This window comes from Dysidea avara, chromosome 8, assembly GCF_963678975.1.
Source record: "Dysidea avara chromosome 8, odDysAvar1.4, whole genome shotgun sequence".
Taxonomy (NCBI): Eukaryota; Metazoa; Porifera; class Demospongiae; order Dictyoceratida; family Dysideidae; genus Dysidea; species Dysidea avara.
The window spans coordinates 29,836,995-29,862,646 of record NC_089279.1 but is presented as its reverse complement, the minus strand read 5'-3'; the positions used below and the strand labels follow the sequence as shown (position 1 = coordinate 29,862,646).

Here is a 25,652-nt window from a genome sequence, read left to right as displayed (position 1 = left end):
GCTTATGATTACAGTCTGAAACCATGACACATATAAAATGTGTTGCTCACATGAGTCATTGCAGACACACAGTATCATGACAATTTTTTCAAACCAATGCAATCTCAAGAACCCAAGCAAAACCTTAGAGTTACAGTGTGGTGGATGGGTGTGCCAGCATTTAATAGGGCCAGTTTCTTCTAGCTATTCTTTAATAGAAAAAAGTCCACAGCTCTAATAACTATAAGACATGCCGGCATTGCTGGGATTCTTAGCTACCATCCCTACCAGAATTTGCAAGTATACAGCAGACACTGCTTAGAAAATAAGTTATGATGTAATCACTTATCATAGAAAAGGGCACAATATTAAAATGGTATGTTAAGGAGAGATGTGCAGCTAGTCTATTATAACCAGCCGGTCAATAGCGCGGGCCCGGCTGGGCAACCACCCACCTGTAGCACATCATCTCGCACATCATATTCTAACAGTTTCGTTACAAGCGTACCAACTAACTTCTAAAAAAAACAGTGATGGCTGTTGCGATAGCTGTGATGACCTTTTGGCTCGGAGCCTTCTTTGTTCTGCTTGTTGAAGCCGCTATCTTTTATATTTGGTTCGCGTCGAAACGAGTTATCAAACATCAGAATCTTCCCGAAGTAAAGACCAAGCCTCCACAGGTTAGTGCTATTGTCGTGTATCAATTTTTTCATCTAATGTGCTCTTGGTTTCCCCAAGGGGAAACAGCGGAATATAATACGTACGATTATTATTACAGGTGGTTGAAGAACTGATACAGCATATTGCAGAGAAGGGGTCTGGACCGGAGGAAAGTTGCCAATTTCTCAACATCGCCTTGAGCTTTTGGTTCCAGGAAATGAGGGACTCAGCCGTTGTAAAGAGGTCAGTGCACTGTAAACATTCATCCTGTCATTGTCTTAACACCTGGTAGTGTTACTAAATGGCAGGTAATATAATGGCACTCTGTACTTCAATTTCTGCCCACAGTTTCAAAAAACAAGCCTTGCTGCTTGACTTCACCTATAATCTCGTTTATTCTAGTGAAATTTATATTTGTATTAATATGATGTACACTTTACAAACAATACTTACCCTTTGACTTCAACCATGGATGAATACCAGAGTGCACAATGTGAATGACCATGGTTGAAAGTCAACCATGGCCATTGACATATTTTAAAATGCAGCGACTATGCAAGTTGCTACAGTGTCGATCAATTTCGAAGTTCGATCTTTTAATCTGTATTTGTGTAACATCTGTTAATACTGCACTGTATTCATTTAGCATCCCACACATTCCCAGAAATAATTGAGAAGTTTACCCTTGCTTAGTAATCACTATTTAGTACAAAGATGCATGGCGAAATACTCACAAACTAGGGATGGGCAGTATTGCATTTTTGAAGAACGGTACGGTATTAGGAAAAATACCTCGGTATCACTAAATATCTTTTAAACTTATGATTTGCGCTTATACTAGTTATACCCACATTTTTTAAAAATGAAAACAATAATATTGTGCCACAAAGTAAGTTTTGAAGTATCCCAAAAAGTAAAAACCATTTTGAATACTTCAACATGCACTCACAGCTCTGTGCTTGTCCACAGCGTAATTATGGTTGTTTGAGGCTTGACTTCATGTACGTATGGTCACCACTAAACCACCAAAAATTAATTACTACATAAAATTCGGTATTCGGTATTTTTAGAAAACTGCTTCGGTATCTGAAAAATACCTTTTTAACTACTAATACCTAAATACCTCCCAACCCTATCACACACTAGTCTCACATGGCCAGAACACTTTCTCTCTTTATCATTGGGTAGGGAGAAAAACGGGTCTGGTCTGGAATCCCACGGTCGTCTTGATGTGCCAGGTGGTTATGTCACAAGTAGCAGTTATTTATGACCCCATACGCTTAAACTCCACTGTAATAAAACTACAACAATAACCAAAAGTTAAACTTTGCTTACCTGTGAATCAATAAAACACTTATAACTGATTCAATCATTGGTAGATGCCAAAGCAGCTTTAGACATTGATTGGTTTGTAAATATGTGCTTGTGATTCATAGATGTGAGTGACTACTATTTGAAAACACATCACGTTTCTTTGGTTAACATTACCTAATTATCCAGCTAGTGTCAAGGCAAGTGTGGGATTCGAACTGGACCGGACCCTTTTTTCTCCCTACCCAATGACAAAGAGAAACAAGTGGTCTGGCCACGTGAGACTACTCACACACCTTAATCTGCCATTGTACTAACAACTATAGTCTGTTCTCCTTCACCTACAGTAGTACACCATGTTCCTTATTGACTTCAGTTGCATGTGCTACATCTACCCAAACAGCCCTTTAAGCACTGGAACTTTTATCAAAAAGTGCTTTGATATGAGCGAGAACAACTGAATTGTGAGTCTGTATATCCCATACATTATATATATACATATATTTACCACTCTGCATGGGCAGTTCAAAGGCACCGCCAGTGCCATAATTTGTATATTGCACTGCTGCAGACCACAGCGAGTGCATTATAACTAATAACGCACTGGTTGTGGTTTTGTAGACCACAAAGAGTGCATTATAAGTTATAATGCACCGACCACAGTGCAATATACAGATATTGCACTGGCTGCGGTTTTATGCAGCATAGCACAAGTGCCAGTGGCGAAGAGCACAAGTGCCGGTGGCGAAGACCACTATGACACCTCACCTAATAGGTGGAAAAACACTTCACAGATCACTCGAATTCTTTTATAGCCTGACATGTAAAGGTCGATTGTGGGCCATAATGTCACCAATACGTATAATGTTGACAAGCAGCCAATGGCGATCGAAATAGCCAAAGCGGGTGGCCACAACTCTAGTCTACATATATATAAACATAATTATACACCTTACTAATCTGGTGCCATCTTAGCCCAGATTAAATTGTAGTCCACTTTGACAATGACTCAATAAAACAAATATATTCTAAATAATACTAACCTTTACGTTCGATTGTGGTAACCAGTTTTGTCATGCCACCAGATTCGAGTTTAGCCAGTGTGAATAGTAAGAATTAGACTAGTATCGTTTAGTAGTTAGGTTTTGTTTACTTAAACCATCTATTTAGCTGCTTTTTTTTTCGCTCGAGAGAATCACTATGGCAATTAGTCTGGTGCTTAGTCTATATGACACGCTGGCATGCTGAGCACTACATGATGAGAGTCGAACAGCGAATGCAGGTTAGTGATATAACCCATAGCGTACTAGCTTTCAATATCTCAGGTGGCTGCAGTACTGCAGGGGGAACGTCATCGCAACGTCCGGCTTGGTTACCCACAATCGATGTTAGAAACCTGACCTTTATAAGTGTTACAGCTGTCTTGCGAGACTCTCCCCACCTATTAGGTGAGTGGTACATAACAGTTATCATGAACCACGATAGTGGGTTCATAATTGGGATCGCCCATGTTTTTTGCAAAAACCCTAATAGAACACACACCTAAAAACCACCTTGAAAAGCATCCTTCAACTCAAAACAACCCTCTGGTGGTTCTTTGCAATGAGTATAGGCCCACTAGTAAGTATCAAGTGAAAAGGAAACAGTATGTGTATTTCAGACAACACTGAAATTTGCCTGTTCATATTATTATTATTCATAATATTATTATTATTATTCTTTCACAGGCATAGCAAAGTTTACAAGGAGAATCCTGGGATAAAAAGTAGCAAGGCTTGCTGAATGGATCATTGTGCATGTCCATGACCTATTTTTGATTCCGTTTTCGGATGGAAACAGCCCAAACCGGGCCATTTCTTCTGACCAAAACGCCATTACGCTCGAGAAGCCATACAAGACCACGCTCAGGGTTAAGTTTTTTGGTGTGTGCTACTTGTGGCTAATAGAATCCGTCTTTATTAAACTCAGTATAGGCCAGGAAGCTTAATCTGGGCTGATGACTTTGTTGCAAGGTGGTTTTTTTTCGCTCAGTGATTATTGTACGTGGGCAGGTTATCCAGATTAAATACTCTAATAGAGCAGTCACTTAAATACTCTAATAATGCAGTCAAGTGTATAACTACAATCCTTGCACTGAATTTGACAGCTATTAAAGGCACCAGTAATGTAAATTGTAGTTCATATTAGGAGACTCTCAGTCTGTATGCACATTGTAATTTGATCAGTTTCATGTGTGTACTGAAATGTTGACAGTGTTACTATGCAGAATGCAAAATTACACTATTTACAACAGTCTTTCTTATCAATAAAAGAAATCTCATAATCCATTACTGGATTAATTAAAAAGTACACAAACTAGATGAATTAAAAATTGGAAATTTTAAAATGGGAATAGGGATCGCTGAAAAAAGCCACAAAACAAGAAGGGATCGCTGGGTGGTAATGTAAACCACAAATCCCTATTTTGACTCTCTGTTGGTGGTAATGTAAACCACACACTTCTCACTTCAAAATGACAGAGTATGTAAATACGAAAACTCTATGACAGAGAGTCAAAATAGGGATTTGTGGTTTACATTACCACCCCAGCGATCCCTTCTTGTTTTGTGGCTTTTTTCAGCGATCCCTATTCCCATTTTAAAATTTCCAATTTTTAATTCATCTAGTACAATGTGCACTCGTGCTCTGCCTGTATAAACGCACTTGCCTTCAGGCCTAACGGCCCTCAGGCTCATGCGTTTATAACAGCCCGAAGGCAAGTGCGTTTATATCAGGCAGAGTACTCGTGGCCGTTGTATAACTATACAATGTATGTGTGTGTGTGTGTGTGTGTGTGTGACCAGATTTGCAAAAGGTACCTTTTTTACACACAAATTTTGACCTATTTTTTGAACTTTGAAGCTTTCATAACTTAATTGCCTGAAATTTTCTTTGAGTGTAGCTACAGTGTCAGGTTGCATTTTGATACTAAGAACAAGTTAATCAATATAAGGAGTCAAGTGTTATATCATTTTGTTTGCTGGTATGTAAAATGTGTGGAAAAGGTACCTTTTCCCCAAATCCGGTCACATATAGCATATGTACACATTGAGCTGAGTCCTCGATAACTCATGGATGGAGTTTTTGAAATTTGACTAATGATCATTTGTAGTACTTTTGACCTGCTAAAAGTATTTTCAAAATCTTATCATTCAAAATTTCTGAGGCATTGTTATTAGAGCTGTGCACCTATAGGTTTATTGGTCACCAAGAATTGTCGATAATCAGTTAATTGGTACAATTAAATTCCACTATTTAGGCATGGTTTTATAACAGTACATACCTCTTAATGAAGCACATGTACTTGTGTGACTGACATTAAATTCTTATTGGGTAACTATTGATACATAACAATATGCATTATGCCAAGACCCAGTCATTGAATTACAGTGATTGATATGTTCAGCACTCAAATGTTAGTGTTTATTTGAGTGAAATAATTGAGAGCCAATTATTGCTTATTTAATATTTATCACCAATTATTGAAGTTTTAGAAATCTTTGATCGATTAATTGGTTATTCTGTGAAAGTGAATAGCACTGATTATGGCCAATCACAATTTTTTTTTACCATATACATTTTCTATGGAAACGTTCATAGTCTTTTATGATCCTTTTCCCAAACTTGTAAGACACACATGTCCATTCTTGACACCTTTAGGCCACTCCAAATAAATTGTCTGTTTCCCGTCCTGCACCCAGGCACATTTGCATGCGGGCAGGCAATAATTTTCATTAAGATTGGCAGTTTTTCAAGCCATTATTTGTCTGGCACAACCATATAAAGCTGCATAAAAGCACGCTCAAGCCTTTAATTTGCAAGAATTAACGAACGCATGGATTTGTGCTGACTTGATAGCACGTTGGCTCGTGAGCTAACTCCTTTACAAGATCATTTTTACTGAACCTGTACGATATGAAAGAATAACTGAAAAATAATGGAAGAATGCAAAATAATGGAATATTTAGAGCTAACAGTAACCATATGCAGATGGTGGATGGGAAATATTGGAGTGGCCTTAATTATCTGGTTGCTATTTCTCTTGAGAAAAATCCAATTTTTTTTTCTCGGATCTCAGCTGAATATGTACAGTTCATACTATATGATGTGCAACATACTGATAAAATATTAACATTGCAATAATGTGATCAACTTTAAGGTTAATACAAAATGCAAGACATTGACGTGTTTACATTAAAAAAATTTATATGTAGCAGAGTAAGGGAACAGGTATAAAGGTTTATATTTTAGCTTCATTGTAGACTTTCCTTTTATCATGATTGCACAATAAGGTCATGATATACTGATAACCAATGCAAAAATTGATCTTTCAATCAACGATCTACAGTGTATATATATACCTCCCACATAGTTGAATTATGAAGTGAATGCATTACAAAATAGATATTGAAGTAATATTTCAATATTTTGTATATGTTAGATACCTAGCACAAAGATCATCATGGATTTTAAAACCAAGATGAAAGCAAAGATTTAAAAACACGAAGATCCAAGGGCGTGATCTCTAACTGACTTTTAAAATGGGAGCATTTTATATAGACATATAGGTGGAGTCATTGTGAGATTGAGTTTGATGTCGTTTTAAAATTTTCATGCGGTCTTAACATGAGTGTGGAAGACTGAACATGTTTCATTGAGAAATAAAGAGAGGTCAAAGCTCACACCTATCGCTGCTTCATGAAGATGTATTCTATTCAGGATAATTATCTTGACAAGGAAACTGATCAAGGACTGCCAAGTGCACGTGTCATGGCATCACAGCAGTGTGAAGAGCAGGTGCATTACTGTAACAGTTGGCTTGAGTGATTACGATTATAAGTGGTCACAAGTTGTTATATTTATGGCGCAACAACACCAGGGTCAATTTCGCATACAGCACATTACAAATGATGCTAAATAACCATTCTGAAAAGACAGTTTAGTTGAAGATGAAACATGCTTAAAACACTCTAGAAAACAGATGGACATTAAACAGAGCTTTCTCTGATATTACTGGACTTCTCTGTTAATCCTGACAGACGTAGCTACAATATTAAACAGTTCTTTCCATAACCAAATCGCTTATAAAAGGAATGGAGTAGCTAAACTCGTGTTGGCTTGGATGACTTACTGCAGACTATTAGCCTGTAATATGCTCGGGATAGCATAACAAATCAAAGATCAAAAGTGAGATTTGCTGCCCGAGGTATTTTCTGTTACCAGGTTTTAGAACCTGCAAGCAGATATTTTAGTGAGACCTCATAGTCTCCCATAGATCAAAGCATTTTATACATACTGTTTTCTATATGTGCCAAAATCAAAATATCAATATCATACAGTTTGGGCATGGCTTTATATCAAATATAGTTGTGCCTAACTGTTGAATAGAGAATACCTCTTTTAATTTTATATGTGATACAAGGGTTTGCAAAATTCTTGTACATTCCGTATGTCAAACATTCGCACATGTGTGTTGTTGTTCTTAGATGTATGTCATCTGCTGCAACTGTACATAATGATAGTGTTCGAATATTATACGTAGTGCATGTAGGCATAGCCTTATCCACTTTTGTGCCTAGGAATTTGAATTGCATTGTATGCACATTTGCAAAAGTTTGAATTACGAGGTACGTGAAACCGTGTCTACAGTACATGAAATATTGTACCATATCCTGTTTGAATACCTACCAGTAGATATGAGTAGTGGATGGCAATAGATCTTGAGGTAAATGTAAGAACAATAATGCGCATATAGGTTTCACGTGCATGCCCACTAGTCTGGCACTGCCTCCCCCCTCACAGAAAGTACAGTGCTTTGTGTGAACATTGCAAAAAAAATTAGACTTTTTTGCAATTATGATATACAGAAGCTATGCTATATGAGTCTACAGGTGACTAAAAATTATCAAAATTCTGCTATTTGACTTCACTCATACACAGCGAGCCATCAGGTACAGTAAGGGAGAGTGCCTCATACTGGTGGCAAAGATGGATGGGTTTCTGGTAGGCCTGAGTAGACACCTTAGGCCAGAGCCTATTATGCTTTCAAATTTGCCTAGTATTCTTTTAAGAATTTCAAAATTATGACAAAGAACACAAAATGAACTACAACTACATTGAAGAACACAAAGCATACTACAACAAAATATGACACTGGGGAAAGGAAATTATTCGAATTAGACACATGTATTCATACAGTAGTGAATTGTAGACTTTGTACCACACTGAAATGACACCCAGCTATGAGAAGAAGTGATTCCTGTGCTTAACTATTACCATCAGGTACTACTAAATCACTTGCAGCTACTTTTGACATTCAAAGCTGGTAGTGCATGTGCTATTTGACTGGCACAATATTTTGCAAGGTTCACACAAACCACTGTATTGTACTGGGATCTTCGAACACCCAGGTGCAGACACGTACTGAATTGAATTTGTTGGAGCCCATTCAGTCGTGTGAAGACGTTTGTTTGGTTTGTTCGATTACTCTAATAGAACATACACTGGCAACAAATTATTCTAATTAAATGGTCCATTTTATGTCACATAATCAACGTATTCTGTGACATAATTGTCCAGATTTGTAATTAGCTTAATTCAGCTACAGTTCTACACCTTGTATAACATTCTGTTGTACCTTCTGCAGGGTCCTAGGTAAGATAATCCTATAGCTAAGCTATAGAACTGCAAAACTATGGGATTTTGAGGTCCCAGTTGTAGGAGGCATGAGATAATCTTGTAGGATTGGTATGAGAAGGCATAGAACTTTACAACATACCTGGACCTACCTGAATATTAAGAGGTGATGTACCCAGATGATATACCATATTTTACTGTTCAATAGTTGTCACTGCTATACTTTTCAGTTAGCAAAAGCACGTGATGATGCCTTTTATCTGAGAGCAGCTACTCAATAATACTTGTGTGACAGTAAGCCCACAGTGTGTATACTCATTTTATAGTGGCTGACCTTATTTAACATCCTTCAATACTTGGCTCCTTAAAAGTGATATTTTGAGGAGACTTAAAAACAACTCCTCATCATCAAACGTTCCCTGTCAGCACTCATCGTCATATTCAGATACAAACCACAGCTGTTATGACAATACATCAGGGTTGCGATGTGACTACTATCTGGGGGTGGCTATTACACTGTATACATGTATACTGCATAAGAGCCACAGCTATTTACCAATACAATATGGTAGTATTATTACTGTGTTGAGTACACATGATAAACTATATCCTGATGTAGGTTTGTTATGCGTCGTGTTCAGAAAGAGTTTGAAGATTTCATGATGACCAGGACACAAGGGAAACTGGTGGAGCAGCTACTGGTGAGTGATAGATGGAATAATGGGGCAGTACCATATGGTGGTGGCTGCAGGTGAGAGACTACAGCCTGGGGGAACAACTACCAGTATTCCATAGTGTTAAACTGACTGATGTCAAATATGACCAAGGAAGCAGTGTGATTAAGGTGAGCACTAACATTATCACTGGTTATTGATGTATCTTCATTTAGACTATGGATATCAGCCTTGATGTGGAGTACAAGTGAGTGATTTGTAACTGACATGTAAATATTCCCAAGTGTTTACTAAGATACTAGTACATTGGATTTTAGAGGTACCGTACCACTTGACTGGGGAGTAACCAAAGAACAAAACTTCTTTGTTGTTTTAATATTTACAAAACACTTCTGTCCTCAAATGTAGCAAGCTCAATTTGCTTTTCTAAATAAATACGTACTGTAAACTGTAAAAATTTCTAAGGTGAACCACAAGTACAAACAAACACTTATACACATGCACAAATACTTGTCCCGGCTCCCCATGGCTGACCCTGAAGGTGTGTCATAGTTACCATGACATTACTATAGGGGCGGAGCACAAATGAGGATTGATGCTGATCTGGTGAGCCTATTGTGGCTGGTAATCATGGTGACATGAGTTATGTACAGGTTTTGGGGAGATGTGCATTTGTGTCAGTGAAGGTGTGTTATGTCAAGGGACAAGGAAGGCTACGGTTTACACGCGATGGTTGTACCAGTTGGTCTTTCTCCTTCTATGAGGTGAGTAACTGAGGAGCTTGGCCACAACTCATATCATCAAGGTAGTTGATAAGGCAATGTGATACTCCATTGGTGCAACGTGAATGTGTACACCCCGTGGCTTCTACTCCATTTTTCTCAGTGCTACAGTAGTTTAGTTTTGTGGCTAATACACTTCAACCTGAATTGATTGGTCCAGTGGTATTCTACTGGTGGAGCAGTAGATGTCTAGGTTTAACTCAAAGTTGAATACTTATCAAATAGCCTTTGCCTTTGATGTAATGCTATATGTTATTGTGCAACCAAACATGGTGCCTGGTATTGATATTGAAAATACTTTTATGGATTTGTCAGGAAGTTAGGATAATATGGCACTGGTTACTTAGCTAGTATTGTATTGGGCTAGCTGAAAGAAGATTTGTAAGGGTTCTGGGATGCACACAGTACAACAGAATACCGTTGATACTGAGGTGTCAGGGCTGACATCTCAAGATGTATGATGACCTGCAACCTCCTGTGGCTTGTATAGTGTACATAAGTCATGTGAGCTATTGCATGTGAGATCACATGAGCTATTTTTGTCAACACAGACACCAGAGCTGCAGGTAGAAGTCGAGTGTCATTTGGATGGGAAACAGTTCAACCAATTGTCCAGTTTTATAGAGAACCAGGTTGGGATTAATAGTGACATGTCTGTATGTCACCTGTGACTACTATTAGATACACAAATGGGTCAAGAAGAAGCACACCCTACCTCATTACAAGATACGGTGTGTACTACCATGTACTGTGTATTAATGTACAAGCCATTTCTTCTCAGATTTCAGCCATTCTTCACACAACCAGCCCCCCAGGATCAAAGGGTTGAGGTGTGTACATGGCAACATAATGTGCTATCTGTTACTATGGTGTTGTGTTTGTACTGTAGTTGTTTGTACATGACAGTGACCTCACAGTGGGTCAATTGACAGTAGAGGTGGTCAATTGTAGTCGTCTGCCACCAGTCTACCACCCCAGTCAGTTGTTCTGCTCTCTACAGCTTGGTATGTAACTCTGCGTGTGTATGTGGTGTGTGCGTGCGTGTGTGTGTGTGCCCTAGCTGACTTGATACTATAATTTTTTTGTAGACAATTTTACAGCAGTTTTAGTCACAAATAGTATTTTTAATCAGTTGGTATGGTTTGTGTATCGATCCAGCTGGCCAGCCATTTCAACCATTACCTGGTATGTGGCGTATGTTATGGCCGGTAGTGGAGTGCAAAGTGGCACGCCCCCTGGATGGAGAAGCTATAGGAGTGAACTTTGCTGATGTGAGTTGCATTAATTAGACTACTCCTTCATTACTCCCTGTCAATACAGACCAGTTGGAAGGAGAGAGAAGATGAGAGACATGAACTAGTAGTAGCTGTAACACTATCACCACATACCTCAGCTGCCATTGCTGGAATATGCAAGGTTGGACCAGTAATGTCCAGTGTGTATGTAGCAGTGGGGATTGTGTGTGGGTGTCATGATTATTGTAAAGTGTGCCAAAATTGACAGAAGGTGTACTGTGTTCAAGTGGACAGTAACATACACTGTACTATAAACCAAAAGTTCATAAGAGTTAATTATTATACAAATTTTTTACAGATAAAATTCTCACAACTTCTAGTGTCACACTAAAATTCTGCTACACACATACACATGCACACACAAGGAAAAATCTTCAGCTGCCATGTTAGCCTGGTCATGCCTACCCAGTGAACCACCACTGGGCACCTGTGTGCTACTCACATTCTAGGAGTCAGCGCAAGCAAATCCTCCTGGAGCAGAACTAGTAACCTGCAGGACACACACACACGCACGCACACGCACACACACACACACACACACACACACACACACACACACATACACACACACACACACACACACACTACCTCAATTACCTGTATACACTATAGGGAGACGTGCTGTGCTCTATTAACCACATGAAGGTGACCTCAGCAAAGTCGGTTGTTAAACTACTTCATAAGATTAGCACTGAAAAGTGAGTACTATGTTACCTAGTACTTGAGTAACGTAGGGCATGAGTGAATGTGTTCTTGAATAGTGTAACATTTGAACATTCAAGTTTGCACAGAATGACTGTTTAACTACCATAGCTCCCACCTAGTACAACCTGTACATGCTTCATAGCAATTTCAGAGCGGTTAAAAACATTCAATCAATTGTGATTGTTGTTGTTGTTGTTGTTGTAGGTTCTTGTTTACTCTGATGAGGCCACCATCTTATGCACAGTCTGAGTTGCTAGGTAATGCTAGAGAACAGAAAAAGCGACGCAAACACCATCACCGTGACACCAACGCTACACTGAGTGCATCACATGGGCAAAGGAAGCCATTCAAGAGCCACTCTAAACATGAAGAAAAACTACGTCACCTGCCGATAAGTGGAGACTTTGATCCCAACCTGCCACCAGAGTGTTATGTTGATAATTATGATGGGAAGGGGGTAAAGAATGGTGAGTAGGTTATTGTTATTTTTACAATGCTGGTAGAACAGAAGTGGTTGCTCATCATCATTCATCTAAACAAATGTTAACTAATTCAGTATTGACACCTCAGATCGATAAAAAATATTCTAAAGTACGAGATGTTTGTCCATACCATATGTGTCCCAGGACCCTTATTACCAACCTTCACAGCACAACCCAGTGTTTTCTCAGCTAATAAATAAAGCTTAACACCTGGTGCCATGATTGGCTGTGTAATTCCATGTCGTGTGACGTGTATGTGTTAAGTATATCTGTTTTACCAGTTGATTATATATATACTTGTTAATAGAACATACATCTGTTGATGGGATACTCTAATAAAATATCACTTATGCTGTTCAGATAATTGAGGTCCTGCTTTAATTATTACTACTCCACTGTAGATGCCAAGCTTGATCTGAGGAGACACTATTGTTCAGTTAGTGACCTCAATGATCGTACTACAGACCCAAAGAGTAGTGGGCAGACCGATGTGATGCTAACCCGTTCAGCAAGTCTCTTCCCTGCTGTTAGATTACCAGATTCTGCCGAACTGGACATAGTCAGGGCCAGTTCCCCTGGAATGGATCAAACTGACTTGATGGACCAGCCAAGTAGTAACCCTGACCTGTGTACTACCAGTTTGAATCCTGCTAGTCAGGTCAGTGTACCAGCTGAAACTTGCTAGTGAGGTACCAGTTTAAACCTACTAGTCGGGTCAGTGTATGTAATTGTACTACTGGCTTAAATCTGCAAACCAGGTTGCAGCAGTGCCAACTTATGCACTATTCCTGATAGTTGAGACTGCTAGTACTTGTGTATAGAGGCTCAAACTGATCCCCATAAATTGTCTGTATTGATACACTGTGTCATTATATAGAATCCTCGTTGGGATGAGAAATTCACATTCAATGTGACCCCAGAGCACCAATACCTTAATGTGATGGTGTGGTGCCATATGGAGGACAGCAAGGAGTTAGCTCTATCTCAGGTGTGTTTTGTGTTGTCATAACTACTGTTGCTATGTGTGTGTTTGTGTTGCTAGGCATCCATTAGTCTAACTGATGTAGCACTGCAATGTTTGTCTACCTCATTGTGTACACACAGCCAGCGTTATGTCCTGCTACCAGTGGAACCTGTCAAGTTTGGCTCTAGGTAAATACTGTTTATTTTAGTGTAAGTGTGGGTATTAGTTTGTTACTGTTAGTCGGTCAGTTATCAGGGTTAGTGGTAGTCGCGGTAACATAGTTTATGAGGGCGTATACGGTGGTGATGTGTTGCTACGACTCACACACACCACAGAGCACCATCAGCCACCAGAGATGGCTGACCCACAACCTAATAACACAACTACACCAGGTAAGCTGCTAATGTGGACACTAGGTAGCTATGTATGGTGTTGATGTTTCTGTTACAGAGTTGGACCAACTGTCAGACCATCAGGTGTGTGTTGTTATTGTTCTGTTGCTGTGGTAACCACTGATGTACTGCCCTCAGGCTATTAGTGACTGTAGTGACAATGAAGACATGCCAGTGGCCTTGTAAGTGATGTAAGGCAAACATGGGGACATGTACATGAGCATTTAAGCATATTCACAGTTATATACTTGCCTTCAGGTACCTACTTGCCACGTGAATGTTGTGAAATATAACAAAACATTCAAACATTCAAATAATCGAGAGAAAGATATCATTGTTCAGTCATCATGTATGTCATCAAAATACATGTATTGTCTAGACTGTCCACTGGTCCCATGTAGAGGATTGTTTTGTTATTTCACACACTATGATCACATGGCAAGTACCTGAAGGCACTCAGTGTGAAACACTGGGAACGCTCTGGCCTTCTGGTGTGTTATACCCATCAGATTAGCTCAAAAGCAAAGTATTCCTTTTATGGGCTCCTGGTTCTGTTGGTACTTTCCTTAACCCCAGAGGAAGTTAAGCACCATTAAAATATATTATGCAAACCCTTGGCCTTCGAGATAAACTAATGTGTGGGGATGATGTAATACTGTTTTGTTTACAATAAGCATACTCGGCTAGTGCTAGAATCACTACATGCAAAATACTGTTTGACCAAATATGCCTAGTGATTCTACAAAGGTATGTACAGCATCTTAATCCTGACACGAAGCACATCTGAAAGAGCTAACAATCCTAAGTGATCCCCACCATTAGCTGGTTTTGTATTGAGACTGTTGAGGTTCACATTATATTCCAAACAATTGTGTAATATTTTGAAGTAGCACCTAAAATCTTTCCACCCTGCCCCATGTCTGGTATACACACATACATGCACTCAACATAAACCATGTTTCATGTAGCAATGGAGAACATAAGTTGCTGCAAAATGAACCAGCTGAAAAGCTGATGACAGATCACGATTTTAAACCAACTGAGATAAAACATGGACCAGCTTATTGTGTCATCTGTAGCAAGAAGGTCAGGGGTAATAGCCGTACTGCTAATCTTCTAAACATTGTTATAGTTCTGGAGTCACAAAGTGTTGAAGTGTCTGCACTGCCACTTGATGTGTCACAAGAGATGTTCAGCATACTGCTTGAGACAAGTGCCTTGTCGCAGGTATGCAGTGAACTTGTGTGCTGTGTGTGTGTGCAGGGCCTTATCAGTTGCTTATTGCAAACTTTTCTTACAAGTATTTATACTGCTTGTGATATTGTAGCAAGTGCCATGCAACTTTCACTAGGTTATACCAGCATGATTGGGGGCATAATAGGTAGGCAAAAGCATCAAGCTTGATGCCAGCACAATAGGCACAGGGTATCAAATTTGCATGTATTGAATGAAATTGACCACAAGCAAAAATATCAAACACTCTAATAGAACAGTCACCACATATTGAGTACCCCTAATAGAACATTCTTGGGTGCATTGGATGCTCTAATAGAGCAGTCAAGTAAAAATGGAAGCTCAACTGTGTGTCACTGGGACATAACCGAAATATTTGCAGCGTTTCCCAAAAGCACTATAAATTTTTCAAAAGCATACTAGGTCCAGTCCAACTTTAACTAGACATGTGTGGGTCACTCAGTATTTAATCCTGTAGGGTTACTAGTGGGTATAGTATTGAGAAGGATCATGTGACCGATGATCATGTGACTGATGATCATGTGACTGATGATCATGTAGCAGCAGCAGTGGTGGTGGACAAGATGGATGATCATGATTTCGAACAAAGTATTACGTCAGCAGATTTACTGTCAGACGGGAGTGAAACGGATCTTGTAAGTTAGCACATGCACACACTACACACACACACACACAGAGGCAGCCATTTTATTATTACATATCACTGCAGTCTGAATATGAGTATCCACATGGACCAGTGAGGAGTGAAGTGAGTACCATTATCTGATTATGTCCACTATAATCATCTTATTGTGTAGTCTGTGAATTCATTTGATGAGCCCCATGAGGCTGACAAGCAACTGAAATATGAGGTAGTAACATGGTCACTATATTGAGGTGGTCTTATATACCATCTTAGCTTGTGTATTCATTTGATGAGCCTCACAAGACCGAGGAGCAACTGAGACATGAGGTAAATTATCACAATCACTATAATGAGGTGGTCTTATTATTGAGGTCATGAAGAGTATACCATATAGCATAAATATTTTGAGGGGAAAATTTTTGCTGATTTCGATGTGTTGGGGGTTAGCAGTGAAAATTTTATCTTTGAAATACTTAGACCTCCATATGGGAAAATTTTTAGCATTTAGAGGGGCCTGGGGGCATGCTTCTCTAGGAATTTGTTTTTTAAACTTGTTATGGTTTATTCTCAGGTACGTACCTATATTCACTGTTTCTGTTACAAATTCTCGGGTACATTTCTCAGCTACTGTATGTACCCTTAGGGAGTTTGTCAAGGGGGTGCCACCACCACCACCCCCCTTAAATGAAGTCCCTTAACTACCTTGGGACCTACCTGATATGGTACTATAATAAAGTGGTCTTATCACACAGATGAAAACTATACTACAAGAGATAGACTCCATCAACACGGCCTACAATGCAATAGGCAGGACCAGTCCTACTACAGAACAAGAAGAGGAATCCATTAAGGCCACTCAGGTGAGGTGTAGGGCTTACAGAATGACATGATTTGCCTTATATATCATTTTAGGAGAATCTCTCTGTTAAACTGGAAGAATTGAAATCACAATTATCCCAATGTCACACTGACCTGCAACTAATTGAAGAGCTAAATAAGCTGGATGATGACACCTAATAATCATGTATATTATTAGTTTGTAATGATGTAATTTTTTTTAACAATGTGCTCAATAATTTGTGTACTAGTGTGTGTATTGAGGGGTGGATTGTCTGTCCCTTGCATAAAGAAGAATACTAACCACCTACTATTGAAGGCTGAATATTAACACCACAAGTCTCATAAAGACCTCACTATTATCTCCCAAAGGTCAAAGGATTTTATGCATACCATTTTAAAATAATAGTACATTTTTCTCTAATGTACACAGTGATAATATACCTGATTTGCATTCCCAGTGTACACTGACAACTCTTGGTAATAATTTTGAGCATCTCAATGAGTGTAAATTTAACACTAGCTAGAGAACTTTTTCCTTGGATCTTCAATGGCTATAGTGGCTACCCTTGCCAGCTCGTGAATCCATCCCTGCATTAGATGTACCAGCCCATGTCTTGAATAAAATTTAATGGATTCCATTCCTCTATATCAGTAAACTGATATAATGAAAGCTAATTGGCTATACATTGGACTACACTCTCTAGTCAATAATATGTAGTTCTAAGGAAAAATTAATGTCGTGTCAATGCCAGTTAAGCTACACAGTCTAGCTATGTACTACATGTTGTTTGGTACCTACAAAATGGATTAATTATGTTATGCTAAGTTTGCTAACTGTATCTGATCATGCATGGTAGCTAAGTGTCCTAGTGTTCTCTGACACAGGCTAAGGTGGTATAACAGACCTAGACTAAATAAGTGAGTTCATGCAGTAACGCAAATTTTACGCAGTGCATGCATGTGATGTTCATACAAATATAGTAATCAAATACATAGAATGAGAGCAAGAGTGGCTATTATATTATCAAATAGTATTATAGCATTTACCACAATTTGGCCACAAATAGAACGTATTTGGAAATATCTCAGGAAAGGTCAAATGCCACACACTGTCAGATTGTTTTATCTTACTGAAGAATTGGAACAAAAAGCGTACGAAATCGGGCGTCTGATTGAGGAACAAACACCCATCACAGACTCTTCGTGCGCGTACTCGATGCATGTGATCATTCCTCGAGTTCAGTTACTGACATTCAAATACTTGACTACACTGGTAGAGCTCAATATCGAGTCCGATAGAAAGAATCTTCCGCTACCATACTCAGATGTGGTTGTTATCCTTGGCCATTCTACTGTTACTCACGTCGAGTCACTACGTATTCAAGATATTTTTACAGCCTTTGTACAACCCAAACCACCGTCCCTTTTTATCTTTTTGGGTTGTTGTGGTGGAAACCCTCGTTATGGTCCACTTAAGAAGTTGTCTCTGCTTCCAGAGTGGCAAGGCACAGTGTTTAGTTTTTTTCAAAGAAGAGTTTATATAGATGAACTATGTAATTCATTACCTGTTCTAGCCATACAACATTATGTGCATCTACAGCGAGAAAATAGTGTGAGTAAGAGAAAAAGAAACATCAACAAAGCTTTCATACGTGCTGAAATTGACAGTCGATGTACTAATAAATATGATAAGGCATTCCTTTTGAACTGTGGTGAAGAGCAAACAGCTGATCAGATCCTTCTTGATATGGTCAAAAAGTCAGCCCCAGATATAAGCTTATCATTCAATGAAATTCCACCATCATGCTGGCACCTGGCTATGTACCATAAATTTGTTGCTGAAAAAAATGGACAAGGCTACACTTCATGCATTAAAAATTTTATTGATGAAATTAAAGCAGAATTTACTGATTGCATTGACCAGTTGGTTGCTAAGATAGATGAAAAATGCAAAGTTGAACTGAAACGACGAAAGCTATGTGATATAATAAAACTTGTAGATGAAATACAAGATTTAAAGGTGACTGGTGAAACACTTGCATTGCTGAAAGACAACAAATGGAAAGAAGTTAATCATTTGCAATTCTTTGTGGCACTGTTACATGGATGGATACTGGGGAAAAAATCAGTACTATGATTTGAGGGAACATGCGACCAATCTTATTATGGAGATGATGAAATCAGTACACAAAAATCCCTCTTGTTTAAAAAAATATCAGCTTTGTTGTGTTGGCTACTGCTTGTTCTCTCCAGAAATTTCCATTATATTTGATGAAGATAATCAGTACAGTAGAAATATTGGCTTTTATCTGTGGAAAAATCAGTGCTTTTTCATGTAGATGAAGACTATCATAGTTACTGGGGTGCAGGTATCATCACTGATAAAGGACTTCAATTTGTACTTGATCATCGGGTTGTAGTTCTCCCATATCTTACCCAACTCACTGCACTACCTACAAATGAGGACGAACTTCCTTGGGTTGATATTTTTAGTTTGTGTGGGAAGGATTACAATTTTGTCAAACTATTCAAGAAAGAGAAAACGTATCACCCTATGCACAGCTACCGCAAAGATCATTGCAGTGCATGTAAAGCCAGTGAAGATACTAATAAAGAAAAAAGGAAGAAAACATGTGAGTATACTTATGATCATGATGACTTATTAAAGGCGCTGGATGCATTGAAAGACAAATTTTTTCCATCATCTGATTCAGAAGGTTGCACACTTAAAGAAAATGAGCTACTTTTATTCTATCAAAAAGTTTGAAAATGAGATGATGAAGATGGCGGATACATGAAATGCTTTTCTAAACATGCAAAATATCATGAAATGAGGGTTATCCAGGAGCCTAAAAAATTGTTTAAAGTTAAAAAGAACAAATTGATGAAAAAACATGCAAAATATTGGGAGATGGTATCACGATGCAGATTTGTCTTTGAGTACAGTGATGTCAGTGATGAAGAAAAGCAGGGGACATTGTATTTCACTGACTCCCATTATGGAGAGGACAAAATACCTCGAAAGACACTTTTAAAAAAGGTATGCTGCCAAATTCTAGAAGATTTTATTCAGAAATTTGCTAAAATACTTAAAAATGACCAGTATGAACTGATAAATATATTAAAACTATTGAATGATCCTCAAAATGAAAGCATGGATGCTGTGAATCACTGTTTACAAAAGTTTGAAGAGCTTCTAAATAAAATAATGTCAAACAGCACACATGTCACCATGCAAAAACTTATTAGAAAGTTAAAAAATAATCTTCTAGCTATGGATTATTTCGAACTGTTTGAAAAGGCTACTAAGCTAAGGAGTTATAAGTACAACTTGCAGGAATATTTACTTGAAGACTTGCACAAAGAGTTAGTGAATAGGTTGAATAAAGAGTTAGGCAATAATCTGCAAATGTTACTTAATAAACCATCCCAGTTGAAATCACTTTTGAATTTGAATGAAACTAAACGAATAAGCCATAATTTAAAAGCTATGCCTATTGTTTTGAAAGAGTCAGATGAGTACAATACTTAAAAGCAGAGTTAGCCAAAAATAATTTGCAACAGTTACTGAATAACTGGAAAGGGTTAGAACAAAAGTTGGATGAAAAGTTGAAAATGCTAGCCCAAAATCAAAATTTGCAATTGTCAAATGATGAAGGAGTGCGAGTCATAATGGTACATCGTTCATTTGAAACTGTTAAAAACAAGTTGATCAATGAAGGATTTTATCCTTTTGTAGAAATCGGTACATTGACAATCAAAAGGGACTGTAAATGTAAACTCACATTAAAGTGGCCTCAAGATCCACAAACTGTATAGTCATATATAGCTATACTGTATACATATATAAGCACATGCATATAAGACATACACATATAGTCATTTAATATATAGCACTTGTTGATATGATGCTATCACAATTTAATTATGACATAATATTTGTGTATAGTTTTAAATTTTAAATGGTATGCTTTAGGAGGATCAAAGTGCTGAAACTGTTTAATTTGTCATATATAAAGCTGTCTGTCCATCCATCTACGTTCCATTTGATTTCATGCTGCTTTCTCATCAGTTGCTGCATGCATTAAAGCAGTTTTTGTGCCAAACAAAGTGCATGCTCATAGTGTATAGCTTTTAAACAAAGTTTAACTGCATTCTTAATTACTATATATAGTTCAGTAGTTTCTTATTTATATGTAATAGCAATGAAAAATGGTAGTTGTACATCACACATAATTTTTTATAGTGACTGATCAGGACGCTTCATTGACTAGGCCATTAGTGCTGTAAACACATTTACGGCTTTAGTTTATGCATAGCTATACATTAAGTACTTTAGAGCTGCTCAGCTTGCATTTAACTTATTGCATTTAATTGTGTACCCACAATTGAAGTGATCTGTATGCTCATGTTGATACACTTATGTTTGGCCTCTCAGTATGCAATACCTTGCCATTACTCTTACGATGTTATCCACAATTGAAATTCACATGGTCCCATATAAATATACTTGTGAAGCATTTGTAGTTTCCCACACTTGCAGGTGAGTCACCCAATTAGTAGAATATACATTGGTACTTGTGATTATGCCTGAAATATATGTACTTGAATTCGGAGCGTGCCCCTCGTACTCATGCGTATATATTTCAGGCAAATCACTCATTCCCTGTTACAACTACATATACGTATCTATACCAAAACAGCCAAGCTGTGAAAAAAGGGTGCAGCCCCCAAAAAGCCAGGGTGAAAAAAATATGTGACCGAATTTTGGAAAATCACCCATATGGGTGCATTTGACACTTAAAATATTTAATGACCAAATAACAAGCTTTATAGTGCAAATGTACTTGTTGATGGTTTTAAGCCATTCTCAATACCTTAAATTACTAGAAAATTTTAGAAATATTTTTATAGCTCTCCTCTGCTCATAATAGCAACCCACCAAACATGAAAATTCTAATTATTTCACGCACGCCATATGGGTGATTTTCCAAAATTCGGTCACATATGTGAAATCAAAGGTGCCAAGAAATGTCTGTGATGGTAAATTAATGGCAAAAAAATTAATAATGACGATTCAGGTGAATTTGTGTTACCTTCTCCAAATTCACCAAAATTGTCATTTTAAAAATTTTTGTCATTAACTACTGTAGGCATTTTCACTTTAGTTAAAGTTATTGTAGGGTTCCAAAAATTAAATTAGTTATAGTTATAAATTGTTAACAATAAGTCCAACCATGAAGTTGTTGTTATTGTTCTGTACTATTGTTATTTGTAAGCTACTGATTTTATAGTCGTGGCATGCAAGAATTAGTTTGTAAAATGTAATCTCTAAGAAGTACGTACCGCTAATTACTTCAGTGTTACTAGTATATATATATACAACCATAAAATTGAAGTCACAAAAACCTAAAATTATTTTTAGAGGTGCTTATCATGATCACTTCAAGCTCATGACAATAAGAGGTAATTTATGAGCTTGGATCTAACACATCACACTAGCAAAGTTGCTACCTTGCAGATACAGTCACATACACCTACCCAGTGAACCAGCACTGGGACACTGTGCACTACTCAGGTGCCATGAGTCAACAAATACAAATCTCCTGGGGCAGGACTAGTAACCTGCAGGAGACTGTACCATATCTCACAGGTGAAGGTGTATACATAGGCACTCAAACTTAATGCAAATTCACCCATAATGTTGACATACACGCACGCATGCACACACACACGCACGTGCGTACACACATTCTTCCATGCTACCAGTAGGGCAAAAGCTAAGAAGCAAACAAGTCCAATGGCGCGACTGAAAGTGTGTCTAATATCCCCAACAATTGAAGCATTACATGCATAGCTTTCAAGCATAGCAAATATCTGCTATATTATATTGTAATAAGCATTGCCATGCATTATACTAATGATGATGATGCAACCTGTTCAAGGGCCAATAGAAAATCCTCAATGCAAAATTAATATGTATCTTATGAAATGATAACATAATTTGCTACACAAATTTAACAATGTTGTGATAATATGCATCCAAGCATACAACATACATGTGTACACATTTTGCAGTAGTAACGTATATGAGCTGGTCATACCTTTTTGACACAAAGAATGTTTTCTCTATATAATATTTATAACTACAGAATAACATCCCATGGCACCAGCCTGTGTCTATATACACTGTACATCTAATCTCCATTATTATTTGCTTAGTACTTCTTTCAGAGTCTCTTACATTTTTTGATAAATTAATTTGTCCTCAAATCACAATAATGTATACATTATCATGTATATATAGAGCAGTCTCCAGCTATGTACATACAATTATAAACAGTAGGGCTCTTCTTTCATGTTGTCTTTTGACGAGACAATAATTATGATGATCCTGGGAGGAACACTATTTGGTGCACCTAGTAATATAATGACAAGTTAATAATATATCCTGTGTAAACAAAATAGCTGCTCTTCTTCAGTGTTGGGCAAGTTACTTTGTAAAAGTAACTAGTTACATATTACATATTACTTGCAAACTGAACTATTTAGTTACAGTTACATATTACCCATAAAATAAAGTAACTATAATAATAATATTACATATTATATTACTTTGTGTCCACAGCCTTAAGCTGTCACGTGTGAAACTACCATTTTATTACGTGACAAGATTGCATTGTTGGACAATGTGCAAATCTTGGTTATAAGTAAGAAGCTGGTGAATATAAGCTTCATTCAGTAGGCTTCGTTACTTCGTTTTGGCTAGGCGTTACTCAGAGGATAACTAACGAGATTAGTAACTTCGTTACTTGTAGTAATAATATTACGTAGTATTAGACTCGTTGCAGTAACTATATTACTTAGGTAACGCGTTACATTTGTAAGTAAAGTAACTTGAGTTATATTACCCGTTTTTATAGCGTATTTCGTTATGTTACTTAGTTACCACAAAAGTAATAATATTACGTAACGCGTTACTTATGTAACGCGTTACTCCCAACACTGCTCTTCTTGTAGACCATACACACTGATGCCACCAAAACTTTAAAAAGTATCAAAACTTGTATGGGAGTTCAAATAAATTTGTGTCTTTCAAGTTTATGGATTCTTCAACAAATTACATTTCTTCACCAGAAGTACAACAATAATGTGTGAACAACAATAAAGAAACTCTTAATACACTTTTGAGGTAATACACATACATCAGGGTTAAAACTTTAGGTTACATTTTGTTCAACCCAACCTGGTTTATGGAATAAATCTTGTCGCCACCCAGTGGCAGGTACAGGTGTCACATTAGCACTAACATGATTTGGTACTGATCTGTGTGGTAGTACAAGACATGACAAGTTAATACGTACTGAAAAATCATATGAGTATTCTCAAGTACTAGTAGGCTTTCAGTTGTCTGACCTTCATTATCTGCACCCATTAGAAGACTGTTTAATATATAGAGTAGTTTAATCGATAGTGTACATCTAGAGTACTTGAATGATCAGAAGCTCTCTGTTAAATTACTAGTCTTCAGTTAGTCTTCGATTCACCTTGCCTCAGACAATTGGAGTTCAGGTAACTGAGGCAATACTAAGGTGCATGCATTATATTTATCAGCAGTTGCCATTGTGAAGCACCATATAAACATAATACACATGGTTAACCACTTACATGAACCTTCTTCCTTGAATCAGTGGCAACTATACAATGCAAGAAATATGCACAAATCACACACGCTACACCACTACACTACACACACTATACACATTACACACACTACGCACATGCAGGCAGCCATTTTGTTATTAACATATCACTGCAGTCTGAATAATTATGATATGAGTGTCCACATGGACCAGTGAGGAGTGAAGTGAGTACCATTGTCTGATTATGTCCACTATAATCATCTTATTCTGTAGTCTGTGAATTCATTTGATGAGCCCCATGAGGCTGACAAGCAACTGAAATATGAGGTAGTAACATGGTCACTATATTGAGGTGGTCTTATATACCACATTCAGAGATGAGGGTAACGCGTTACAAATGTAATGCATTATGTAATAATATTACTTTTACAGTAACGAGTAATATAACGCGTTACATGACAAAGTAGTGAGTAATATGTAATGGATATTACATCCGGAAATTGTAACGAATATAAAGCGTTACTTCCTTGCAAGGCGCATTGTATCCAGGCACGTGATTGATTGTTTTTTGGTCCAGACAAGGCTGGAGATAGCGTTATAGGCATGGACAAAGAATGATAGTGTATGGGAAGTGTCCTTGAGGCCAAGATACAACAACAAAGTATGTATTTGTGGCTAAACTACACCAGAGAAACACGTGTCTTGCTCGTGTCACTTGTATATAGTTAGTTGTATCGAGTTGTAGGCTGGTAGCTTGTATTTAGAAGGTTGCATGGACTTACTTTATAGTTTGTAACGAACAAATGTATTAAATACGTAATATTATTACTATAGTTACAGCCCTCAGAGTAGCGATTAATATGTAATTCGTTACTTTTTTCAGTAAGTAATGTAGAACGATACATCCCGTAAAAGTATGTAACTAGTTATATTTTTAGAGTAACAACCCCAACCCCGACCATCTTAGCTTGTGTATTCATTTGATGAGCCTCACAAGACCGAGGAACAACTGAGACATGAGGTAAATTATCACGATCACTATAATGAGGTGGTCTTATTATTGAGGTCATGAAGAGTATACCATATAGCCTAAATATTTTGAGGGTTAAATTTTTGCTGATTTCGATGTGTTGGGGGTTAGCAGTGAAAATTTTATCCTTGAAATATTTAGACCTCCATATAGGGGAATGCACCTTCTGGTTTATTCTCAGGTACGTACCTATACTCACTGTTTCTGTTATACATTCTCGGATACATTTCTCAGCTACTGTATACATCCTAAAATTAGGGAGTTTGTTGAGGGGGTGACAAGCATCCCTTCCCCCCTTAAATGAAGTCCCTTAACTATATCTTGGGACCTACTTGATATGG

At 37.7% G+C, this 25,652-nt stretch overlaps 1 protein-coding gene and 1 long non-coding RNA gene across 3 annotated transcripts; both read left to right on the top strand.

Moving 5' to 3' along the window:
* Positions 1 to 449: 449 nt before the first annotated feature.
* LOC136264086 (PDZ domain-containing protein 8-like) lies at positions 450 to 16,947 on the top strand. 2 transcript variants are annotated; one of them, XM_066058777.1, is made up of 29 exons: positions 450 to 659; positions 758 to 882; positions 9,245 to 9,326; positions 9,377 to 9,469; positions 9,515 to 9,546; positions 9,872 to 9,905; positions 9,953 to 10,063; positions 10,633 to 10,713; positions 10,763 to 10,812; positions 10,863 to 10,911; positions 10,971 to 11,085; positions 11,240 to 11,352; positions 11,402 to 11,497; positions 11,989 to 12,074; positions 12,286 to 12,548; positions 12,965 to 13,221; positions 13,441 to 13,551; positions 13,606 to 13,715; positions 13,768 to 13,919; positions 13,978 to 14,003; positions 14,058 to 14,101; positions 14,888 to 15,005; positions 15,052 to 15,146; positions 15,631 to 15,808; positions 15,883 to 15,921; positions 15,971 to 16,024; positions 16,072 to 16,125; positions 16,551 to 16,658; positions 16,711 to 16,947. In XM_066058777.1, exons 1-29 carry the CDS (start codon positions 513 to 515, stop codon positions 16,813 to 16,815), a joined length of 2,928 nt encoding a protein of 975 aa, XP_065914849.1. In that variant the 5' UTR covers positions 450 to 512; the 3' UTR covers positions 16,816 to 16,947. The 2 variants fall into 2 exon arrangements, 1 of the variants encoding a protein (XP_065914849.1); XR_010704949.1 differs by lacking the exons at positions 16,072 to 16,125; positions 16,551 to 16,658; positions 16,711 to 16,947 and having other exon boundaries at positions 15,714 to 15,808.
* Positions 16,948 to 24,471: 7,524 nt separating this feature from the next.
* On the top strand, positions 24,472 to 25,411 carry LOC136265175 (uncharacterized). Its single transcript, XR_010705418.1, has 3 exons — positions 24,472 to 24,505; positions 24,555 to 24,608; positions 25,249 to 25,411. It is a non-coding gene; the product is annotated as an uncharacterized lncRNA (long non-coding RNA).
* The last annotated feature ends 241 nt before the right edge of the window (positions 25,412 to 25,652 follow it).